Source organism: Hypomesus transpacificus, chromosome 17 (assembly GCF_021917145.1).
Source record: "Hypomesus transpacificus isolate Combined female chromosome 17, fHypTra1, whole genome shotgun sequence".
Lineage (NCBI taxonomy): Eukaryota > Metazoa > Chordata > Actinopteri > Osmeriformes > Osmeridae > Hypomesus > Hypomesus transpacificus.
This window is the reverse complement of record NC_061076.1, coordinates 14,693,028-14,704,439: the sequence shown is the minus strand read 5'-3', so window position 1 is coordinate 14,704,439 and position 11,412 is coordinate 14,693,028. Positions and strand designations below refer to the sequence as shown.

Genomic DNA, 11,412 nt, shown 5'->3' with positions numbered 1-11,412 from the left:
TAGGTGCTACGTTTACTGGTCAGGGCCTCTTGCTAGAGACAGGCAGGAGCCAGTGAGTGATAAGCACTGATGAGTTCAGGTATGACCTTTCAATAAGGTAGGGAGGCAAAGTAGGGGAAGGTAGGTAGGGGAGGTAGGGAGTCAGGTGGCTGAGCGGTTAGGGAATCGGGCTAGTAATCTGAAGGTCGCCAGTTCGATTCCCGGCCACACCAAATGACATTGTGTCCTTGGGCAAGGCACTTCACCCTACTTGCCTCGGGGGAATGTCCCTGTACTTAATGTAAGTTGCTCTGGTCTGCTAAATGTAAATGTAAAAACGCTAATATTCTGACCACATGCTGTGCCCAGTAAGGAAAATGTATATGGAAACTATATTTGACCCACTATACTCCGTTCTATATAAGGCATTCTGTAACTCATGGCCTCACTCATGTGACCACTTTGCCTGGACTGGTTTAAATGATCCAAGCTCACTCTAATAAACCAAGTCAACCCTTTTAAATGTTGTCCATCTTTACAGCCATCGTGACATCATCCCAACACTTCCTATTCACATAATCTCCTTAATTTAATGATGGAGCTGTTTTAGGAATTTAAGTGCCATCTATGCATCCAATCACACCTGGAAATCCTAAAATATATCAAATTAACTCATTAGTGCATCAAGTCTCAAATTAATACAAAATAAATAAATGAGTGCTTAGACTGGCAACTGCAATACTATGTAATTCTTTTTGTGTCTTGTGGTTAGGGTTAGGGTCAGTGACTTAGAAACAGCACAAAACTATTCAGAAAACATTTCAGTGCAAGTTAGAACAAGAGTCACATTTCTAACAGCACGGCAGACCCGGCCCAAGCCCGGCCTTGGAAATATGCTCAGCGTCATTAATGTTATTTGGAAAAGTCCTGTTGACAAAAAACAAGTGCATCACAAATAATTTGTTCCAAACTGAGAGCATGTCCATGATGAGTCATATGAACAATATGAGGGCAGAGAATAGAGTTCAAATGAATGATTGATTTGTGCAGACAAAACACTAATGGATAATTATCAGTAAATTATCAAACATTTAAGCGGGGTCTGATCAACTCATGTCCTGCTTCTGCAGCCACTTCCTCCTCTTCTCCTCCAGCTCCTTCTGGATCCAATAGATCTTCTCAGATATCAGGTACCAGTACTCATCCTGGAACAGAGAGGACACATGCGTTAGGGAGCATCTTCAACTCTAATGTTATCACTGTACCTGTCTGTTTATCCAACGCCAATCTGCTGTTGGCAGACTGAGTGTGCCTGTGTGTGTGTCTGTACAGGTGTTCTTACCCTGCATGTGATGCATCGAACATGTGATTGAATGTGTGTGTGTGCGTATAGGTATTCTTACTGTGCTGCAGGCCAACTCGTACAAGTGATTGAATGTGCGTGTGGTGTTTGTGTGTGTGTGCGTGTAGGTGCTCCTACCCTGTCCTACCCAGCTGATGGCTGACTCGTATCTCCCCCTCCAAAAACGGTGTTTCTACTGTTGTTTTGTTATAAAAACGTGCTATAACCCGCATCGAAATATAAGCCTCACCACAAGAAAAATGTAAAATCTGGGTATAAACCGCGGCTTTATTTCCGAAGAATACGGTAACTGTGCATGCGTATGTGAGCGTCCACTCACTTGGAGGCAGTCCGGGAGCCATCGCGGCTGGCCCATGCCCATTACCTCAGTGGTGCACGGGCAGCGTGTCTTGCCAGTCTGACCATAAGAGTTATCTTGTACACAACGCTTTTATTGTATTTTTCGACATCTTCGATGTATTCTGGCTGTGAGGAAACGCGCCGACAGCTGTGCTGTAGGTCAACACTGCTAAGGATCTGCGCCGTTTGGTTCAAAAGCTCTTCGGGTGCCGTTTGTTGACGTGTTCGCCGTTCGTGTTTGTGCAGACTGCGCGCGGGCGTGTGTTTTTCATTCAGAAACGGTGCGTGTCTGGTGCAGTGAGGGCGGACTCACAGCTTATGGACGAGGTGGTTGCGCAGGTCCTGGGTGATGTCCTCATGCCAGGACTTCCTCATGCCCGGTGCTGAGGGAGGAGTTGCCGTGGACATGGAGCCCAGACTGCCCACCCCACTGTCATTCATCAAACTGAAGGGAGGGAGGAGGGAGAGGGAGAGAAAGAGAGAGAGAGGTAGAGAAGGAAAACAGAGGAGGGTGGCGAGGGAGAAAAGTAGAAAAGAGAGAACGTGAGTTATGGTGCGAGCCCAAAGCCAAGATAGATAACAGAGATGATGACTTGCCAATTCAAGGGAAAGGAGGATGTGTGTGTGTGTTACCTCTGTGCGTTCATGCTGTTGTGCTGCATGGCGTCTGGGAGCAGGTTGGACTGTTGGTTGGGCTGCTGCACCCCACCATTCACTCCCATGGGGTTCCCTCCTGGTGGACACACACACACAGAGCAGACCCACAGCGGTCACAACACAGCTCCTGCTGGCTTCCACTTCTGTGGAGAACTAGTTATGCAAAACAGCACGCACATTTAAATCATGCTAAAATAAAACTATTCATGACTGAAATGTACTCAAACGAACTACATATGAAATTGGTTTTCAATCACATTTGGTCCTCAAAACAATCCATGGTTGTTTTCTAACAACCAATCACGTGGGTGATCCAAAACATATAGGCAAGAGTGACTGTGTCAGACTCTTGATACCTGACAACAACATCCCACTCTAAAGCAAAGCTGTGACAAGCTCTCCTAATTCAAAACAAGATTGAGTTACTCCTGTGTGGTGATCAGTGACTCGGAGCCCTTTGCAACAGCCAGCACAATTGCGCTGAGCGTGCGAGTGTCGAGGCTCTCCCTTCTGCCAACTCACCCATGGTGTTGAGGGACCTCATGCCGGGCTGGCCAGGCAGACCCTGGTTGGCCATGTTGCCCTGGGGGGGCTGCTGAGGCATCTGGTTGCCCTGGTAGGTGAGGCCCAGGGCTGCGTAGGCCCGCTCGATGGAACTGGGGTCGATCTGGCTGGGGGGGTTCAAGTTGGGGGTGCTGGGCTGGCCCCCCGGTACGGTTCTGAGAGAGCCCAGGCTTACCCCTGCACTACTGAGGAGGGCTGTGGAAACAGACGACCCCTATGAGACATGTGAAGGCATATCAACAACTAGGAAGGTCTGGGACCACACATACACACACCTACACACCTGCACACACAGGTCTGTACACACACACTGCTGGTTCCGCTTGTCTCCGGTGCTCTTTAGTGGAAGGCAGACAAGACAGTCGTGTCACATGCAGTTCTTCCAATGCAGGGCTCTACATTAAAAACAATTGGCACCTTGCCCCACTGGGCCAATGGGCTTGAAACTTACTGGCCAAGAAAATGTTTACTGCCCCCCCCTTCCAAAAGTTGTAATTTATCATTAGTACAACAAAACCAAAGACTTATAAGTTATGTTATTCTATTCATTTTTAACCATTTATTAAACACATCCTGGATATAAAAGAACAAAAATGAAATCACATTTCTAGTGATTAAAAAAATAAAAAGGTAATAGTCAGCAAAACAATTAACTTTTAACCTCAAACATGATGTGCTTTCTCTTCTGCTGACAGCCATCTCTGCACAACTCTGTCTGGCTGAAACTGTGAAACCTCTGGTCCCTTAATGCTACTATATAAAAGCCTGTGGCTGGGCCCAGTAGGTACTGATGCACTGTCTGCAGTAACTGTGTCCACTGGCCCGATCGGGACAGTGAGTTGCTAATTTAATTGTCCCGACGTTATTTTTTACTGGCCCCGGGCCATCGGGCCAACGTTATTGTCGAGCCCTGCAATGGGAGATGATCTGTCTGGATGAGGCACAGTGGTCCACAGACAAGGAAAAGAACAGAGACAGAAAGAGAGAGAAAGAGGAGTTTGAGTATAAAGACAAAGCGTCCGTGAGGAGAGCTGATAGTGGCAATAGGAAGATCCACCCAACAGTAGGACTCAGGGAAGACACAACAGAACCAGAAACGGAGCCATAGCCCTCTGTTTCAGCTGCCTTAGTGACCACAGGTCTTGATGACTGACCTGACCTCACTCAACCAGTGTTAGGACAAACAGGACTGTCAAGAGTGGCCCGACTCACCCTGGCAGGACTTGCCGGCCTGGCAGTGGGTCATGTGGTTGAGGACGTTCTTCATGGTGCGACAGTGGGGCAGGTTGCACTGGCGCACCTCCCCGTTGGCCTGCTCCTGCCACTGGCACTGTCAGTTTCAACTACTTAGGGGTGCACTTCATTTAGGTTGACCTGTGCAATTAAATGAATGGAACAATCCCCATATGTGCAAACTCTGACATATATTTTCAACACACATATTTGACTATTGTAATTGACCCAGGTCTGGATGAAATCAGCATGTTTGATGTTGCAAACATTTGGTTACAGCTTTGTGCTGCTTCTTGAGTCATTGTTGAGTAAAGTAAAATTGCACTTGATGTCCAGTTCAGAAATGCCCTGTTGTAACATTTCTGCAATATATCTTCCAGTATACAAATGTCTATGTGCATACAGTTTTTATTTTAATTGTACAAAAATAAATGTCTCATGTTTAACTAGAGGTTACGTATTGCGCAATCCTATGAGAAAACCAAGCTGAGCTGGAATTAGTGCACCTCTGACATAACAGGTGAATGTAAAATGGGGCATTACACCAATCTATTTTCCAATAGCACAAACTATGTACTTTATTGTACAAAAAAATTATTGGCAAAAACTCAGACCACCAAAATAACTTAAAAAAGAAGAAACTAGTGAAAATGGAGCACAGTTTTTTTTTGCTTTCTCTCAACAAGCACCAAAATGTTAACAAGAGAAAAAAGTGGTCAAAGATTCCATTTGAACACTAAACTACTATTAAATAGTCAAATTTCCAGTCACTTAAGAAGAAACAATAACAACAAAACAAGTTTTTCAGTTAACATGTGTTTGTAAAGTATTTCAGAATGTATTTCCACTTATATGCATTTACATTAAACATTTCTTCAAAATGGCATGATATGCTCAGCAGCCCCAAAGAGGTGGCACAGTGAGCAGTGTAATTTTGCATTACCACAACTTTAATACAAAATCTAATTCCTGTAGTTTCAAGTTTTATTCTAAAAAATAAATCAATAAGAATATTTCTATATATAAAAGACAAGTGTTGTTTCTTGTTTTTTATAAAATAAGTCTCAGGATATATTGCCACTGTTTGTGTTTTGCCCCATTCCCCATCCCCAAACTTGGAGAAAAAAAGTGAGCATGTGTATCTTATGTCATTCTCCCAATATGATGCAAATGACCCAATTCATTTAAATGTTTATTCCATAAGCATTCTCCTCTTGCCCCTTATCTCATTGTGCATGTGTTTAATCATGTGAGAAGTGTTGGTGTTCACAGCAATCATTTAGGAGTGATTTGTCCCCCCCCCAAGGTGGTCAGAAAATACACAAAAGCTCATATGACCTATAACACCTCCCATACCATATGTACCTTTCCAAAATACTTTACATAGTAAAGTCCTCCTTTACTATGTAAAGTCCTCCTGGCTAGAGATGCACACACCTAACCACTAAAGAGGGAAAACTAAACAGTAGAAAAGAGTTTCTCTGTTTGCACCCAAGTCTGAAAGTCTGTACATCTAAAATTTTTGTTGAGTTTTAATTATTTTATTATAAAAACAGTATCCATCACAAGCACACAGAACCCTCCTGTCCATCAGCTGAGAGACACGACCAACACAGACATCAGCAGCTCACCCATCTAGCCACCCATCTATCCCACGCTCTATAGTGTGTTGGGGGGGGGGGGAGTGCACATTCATGGGAGAGGGTGGAGGGAGTGGATTTGAGAGGTATGGTGGTACTCTTTTCCCATCTATCATGGTTCATGTTTCTGGAAGCTTCTATTTTCCAGGATGTGGTGAGTCATCCAGCCAGTAAGATATGCCACCCCACCATCAATACTGTTTAAGATTCATATATATCCCTAAACCCTTAACAAAAAAAACAAAGTCCATTTAAAAAAAAAAATAATAACCTCACCCTTATCGCAACCCCACTGGCTGGAAAAAAGTAAATAACAAAAATATATTCTATTTGAACTGACAGCAGTTGCAATGTACTAGGTAGAAAAAAACGTGAAAGAGAAAAACGTCTGAAAACGCAAAAAAGGTCCATAGTATTAACTCACTCTTCAATTTTTCCACCACATTTAAAATCTTAAAAATATTGTAAACAAAGCAAAGTTCTCAATCCCCAAAAATTTCACTTGTATTACAAACTAAGGAAGATTACTTCCCGGCCCAAAAACCCCACTTACACCTTTTGTAAACAATCGGCAAAAAAAATATATATATTAACAGCAATAACTTACCATTCATTTTAATGTATTCATTTATTGACTTGTGGATTTAATGTAGGAAGATGCAATTCAAGTTATTTGCATTTGCACATCAGAAAAATATTAAAATAAAAAAGAATTACTTCTAGAACTGCCAGTGAGCCTTCCACCCTCCACCACCCTACTTTCTCAGTCCCAGTTCCTCCAGGACAGTTCTCTGAGCGTTGGGGCTTCCAGGTGGAGGACACGAGGCTTCATGATGTCTAGATTGTGGTTTATGTTCGTGTTCATGTCCTGGTTGTTCCCTCCCATCATGTCCCCCTGGTTCTGACCATGCAACCCTCCCATCCTACTCAACTGGGACATGAGGGCATTTTAGTCTGACCCAAACTGGCAGGGGTCCACAGAATTGGTTAGTTATCCCTGCTGTTGGGATAACTATTTTTGTTGTGAGACCACCATGCCCAGATGATGCTGGTCATGGTGCCCAGGGTGGGGTGAACCTGTCTGGGTCTGTGGAGAGATGCGGCGTGGAGAAGGCTGGGGCTGCATGCGCGGGGAAGGGCTCCAGTGGGGGGGCTGGGGCCTTGGAGAGGGCTGAGGGGAGCGGACCTGCTTGTTAAGGGAGCCTGGACCCAGACCCTGCCCCTGAAGATGAAGGGATGTGCCATGGGCTGCTGCAGGCTCATAGGGCTGTGTGCTGGGCGGGGGAGCCCCCACCGAGGTGCTGCTGCTGCTGCAGGAGAAGCCTCTGGTGCAGGGCTTGCTAGAGCATGGCCTGGGGCTGAGGAGGATCACTGCCTTGCTGGGGGGGCTGGCCCTGGACGCCCTGCCCTCCCGGGGGTGCTGACCGGGTACCCCTCCACTTCCTACCCCAGGCCCTCCATCCGGCCCCTCCATCCCAGCCATGGCATTCTGCTGCTGCTGCTGTTGTTGTTGTTGTTGCTGCTGCTGCTGTTGTTGTTGCTGCTGCTGCTGCTGTTGTTGTTGTTGCTGCTGCTGTTGCTGCTGCTGCTGCTGTTGTTGTTGCTGCTATATTTGACCCACTATACTCCGTTCTATATAAGGCATTCTGTAACTCATGGCCTCACTCATGTGACCACTTTGCCTGGACTGGTTTAAATGATCCAAGCTCACTCTAATAAACCAAGTCAACCCTTTTAAAATGTTGTCCATCTTTACAGCCATCGTGACATCATCCCAACACTTCCTATTCACATAATCTCCTTAATTTACTGATGGAGCTGTTAGGAATGTAAGTGCCATCTATGCAGCCGATCACACCTGGAAATCCTCAACATTTCAAATTAACTGCTTAATGCATCAAGTCTCAAATCAATACTAAATAAATAAATAAATGCTAAGACTGGCATCTGCAATTGTGTGTCTTATGGGTCAGTGATTTTGGGAAAGTGCAACACTATTCAGAAAACATTTCAGTGCAAGAGTTTACATTGACATGTAAATGTTAGAACAAGAGTCACATTTCTAACAGCACGACAGACCTGGCCCAAGCCCGGTCTTGGAAATATGCTCAGCGTCATTAATATCATTAATTAATATTATATTATTATTAATATTATTATATCAACTCCTGTTGACAAAAAACAAGTGCATCACAAATAATTTGTTCCAAACTGAGAGCATGTCCATGATGAGTCATATGAACGATATGAGGGCTGAGAATAAAGTTCAAATTAATGATTGATTTGTGCAGATAAACAGTAACACTCATAGATGATTATCAGGAAATTATAAAACATCCAAGCTGGGTTTGATGAACTCATGTCCTGCCTCTGCAGCCTCCTCCTCTTCTCCAGCTCTAGTCAGTTGGCTGAGCGGCGAGGGAGTCGGGCTAGTAAAGTGTAAAGTAAAGTGTTGTGTGTGTGCGTAGGTGCTCCTACCTTGCTGTTGGCTGACTCGTACATGTCTAACTCCACCTTCCCGGCGTAGGCCACCAGGTTCTCCATGCGCCGGTCCTTCAACACAGCCAGGTCCGGGGTGGGGAAGATGGCCTGTACACTGCTCACCCAACACACGCACAAACACAGAGAGACACATATAAGCCAAGTGGACGCGGGTGTCCTCCCCTGACCACACCTCCAACACTGCCTGGTCAGGGAGCGAGGCCAGGGGAATTACCTCAATTTTGGGGGGGGGGGGGGGATGTCTTGCCAGTCTGACAATAAGAGTTATCTTGTAGACAACTTTACTTGCTGTTGGTTCACCATTTGTGTATGTGCAGACAGTAAGTGCGTGTTTCATTCTTGTGTCTGTTGCAGTGAGGGCAGACTCACATCATATAGACGAGGTGGTTGCGCACGTCCTGGGAAGGGAGGGAGGTAGGGAGGGAGGGAAGTCTGCACAGTCACACTTCTACTCATTTGTATTAGTTTGACATCCAGGGTCGTTGTTAGACCCTTTTTACTGGGGCACGTGCCCTAGTATAAATCTGCTGTGTCCCAGTAAAATCTAAAGTTTGAGTTTTACATTTAGATTGATAATCTCGGGGAAAAAATAAACGCAGTATCCCAATCAACGCTTGTCAAATCAAAGGAGTTAAACCAAAAACACAAACCGATGCCAAACAGAAGTCCAGGTTTCGGACTTGGCAAACAAGTCTTAATTGAGGTAAGCTAAGAAAACATTACAAAACTAAAGAAAGTGTGTACATGATAGGCCTAACGATTATCTTATTTTGACTAAAACATAAAACAATATTACATGAAGCTCGAAAAACAGTCTTTGAGCTCCTAAGCTGATATCCAACATGCGTCCCTGAACTGTTGTATAGTGGGTTAAGCAAGGGGAGTTTCTATAGCCTAGTAGTGCATTCTGCGCAGCAAGCTTGGAAGAAAATAGAGAGATATGAAGCCCCAGTAGGGCTTTATGTCTAACAACGCCCCTGCTGACATCATTATTTCTGTAGGTTTGTTATGCTGTTTTGTTATATTAATTTTTCTGAAGTCTTATGGCGTGCAGTATCTCTTTTAGCGCCACACAATGGTGACCACATCACTAAGTCTAGATAGTAAATGCTATTGCATTGGAATGGGTCAGACGGAAACATTTAGCATATTTCCACTTTTAAACACTTTTTTGAAGCAACTCTATAGACTACTATTTTCAAAATAAAAATGCATATCTGATGTAAGCAGATTCAGCCACTTTAATGATACAGGCTTTGCAAATAACATGCTTTTCATATTTCACAGACAATTGATCTAGATATTAATCGAATCAATGTTGCGATTGGTAATGCAGCCTTAGTTTATTTGGACTACAGTACAAACAGATGCGGTACAGATGAAGTAGTTCTTAAAAGTCTCAAGGCGTCTAAATAAATGCATTGTGCACATGAATAGAAAAGCTGTCCACAAATTGTTTACACAAATGAATGAATAGCAGACTGAGCATTGTATAAAAAAATCCATATAAAGACGTTGTGTGTTCAATCTAACTAAAAGATAATTCGGTAGGAAAAATTTAATCTTACAAAAACAGAGGGGTGAAAATTCAGCACCTTGTGATAATATGGATTAATGTTTGACAGCTGACTGCTTTAATCACTCCACTCCAGTAATCAGTCAGAGGCTTACCATTGTTTGGGGTTTTAGATACAATAAGTACTGCATATGTAACGAGTGTCTAACTTTAACACCGCTACAGAGAATAATAATGATGATCAATGGGAGATGTATCAGAATATCTGGTTCTTCGGAAAGATGGTACTGTTTGCACCACAGAATGAAACACACAGAACACGTTGGCTATATTTCAGAGTAATGGAATTGTTTTTGTTTTTGATATTTTGTTTCTCTATTACCTCTGTTTTATTTTTTCCCTTCTCATGGAAAAAAAAATACACATTTACCAACCAAACAACAATTGCAATTGACTTAATGACAATAACACAAAAAATAGTAATTCCCCAAATCAATATGAAAGTGTCAATAAATTGTTCTCCCTGATTCCCTTAAGTTTTATCTATTTATTCTTATTAGCTTGTGGTTTATTTTTGCTTTTAAAATATCTATGGGATTATCACTATATTACATTGATTTGGTTGTGGGACTCTTATTTTGGAAAACGGGCTTGACTTTTTGGATATTATTTTACTCTAATTAAATGAGAGGATTATTGATTTTGATTGAAAGTACAAGTATAAAAAACAACAAATATATGAATACACAAATCAAGTAGTAGAACAACTAATTCTAAAAAATCCCTCACTCCAACCTCATCTCTAAATCACAGCATATACAAAACACAGTGCTGCGGCGTGAACTCACGCGCACTCACAATGATTTTGTACAAGTCTTTCAAAACAACAAACAACACAAAAATGATCAGTCCGGGTCCAAGTGTCTGGCTCTAGGGTAGTCCAGAGCCATAGAAAAAGAGAGTTGCGACACTTCCATAGACTCCCATTGTTATCGAGGAATGCGGAAGTTAAGCGTGTCTCATGCAACCTATAGTTCCAAACATTGTATTTTCCACCGTTGAACCCCATTCGTTTTCAGTGTCTACAAAGTAAGTTAGCTGGTACATTGATGAAAATCATGCATTTTTTCATATTTCAACCACCAAATATCAATTGTTACGAGTAGTATTTCATATGGCCAACTTAAGATAAACATTTTCGTAAGATTATAGCTTGTTAGATTCTAAATGCAGTTAGAGCTGTTAGAGCCATATATATGGCTTATGGGGTCCGAAGCAAGTGAGCTGGTAAATTGATGAAAATCCTGCATTTTTTCATATTTCAACCACCACATATCAATTGTTATTAGTAGTATTTCATATAGCCAGCTGTAGAGAAAATGTATTGTAAGATTATGGCTTGTTAGATTATAGCTTGTTAGATTCTAAATGCAGTTTGCGCTAGACTATAGTAGAGCTATGCAACACTTTTACTGTAGCTAGCTAAAGAGCATGTGTATCAACCAGAGGTTCGTTGGTTTATAGTCTGTCAAATTAGTTCTAGTTATTGGTGTTCTTTGGCATACACAGTTTACAGAATCTGCTCTTATTAGCCTATAGTACATCTGATTATAGCTAGC

At 42.8% G+C, this 11,412-nt stretch overlaps 3 protein-coding genes across 3 annotated transcripts in view; 1 reads left to right on the top strand and 2 right to left on the bottom strand.

The window, feature by feature from the left end:
* The window catches only part of LOC124479268 (zinc finger protein 658B-like), a 375,953-nt gene that overhangs the window by 98,209 nt on the left and 266,332 nt on the right, over positions 1–11,412 (bottom strand). The gene's annotated exons all lie outside the window — the stretch shown is intronic.
* The window catches only part of LOC124479398 (zinc finger protein 208-like), a gene marked incomplete at its 5' end in the record, with an annotated part of 127,598 nt that overhangs the window by 33,289 nt on the left and 82,897 nt on the right, over positions 1–11,412 (top strand). The gene's annotated exons all lie outside the window — the stretch shown is intronic.
* On the bottom strand, positions 246–3,366 carry LOC124479362 (histone acetyltransferase p300-like). Its single transcript, XM_047038096.1, has 5 exons — positions 3,186–3,366; positions 2,861–3,097; positions 2,315–2,414; positions 1,995–2,126; positions 246–1,184 (listed from the first exon to the last, which is right to left on the bottom strand). The coding sequence occupies exons 2-5, from the start codon at positions 2,940–2,942 to the stop codon at positions 1,166–1,168; spliced, it is 333 nt and encodes a 110-aa protein (XP_046894052.1). The 5' UTR covers positions 2,943–3,097; positions 3,186–3,366; the 3' UTR covers positions 246–1,165.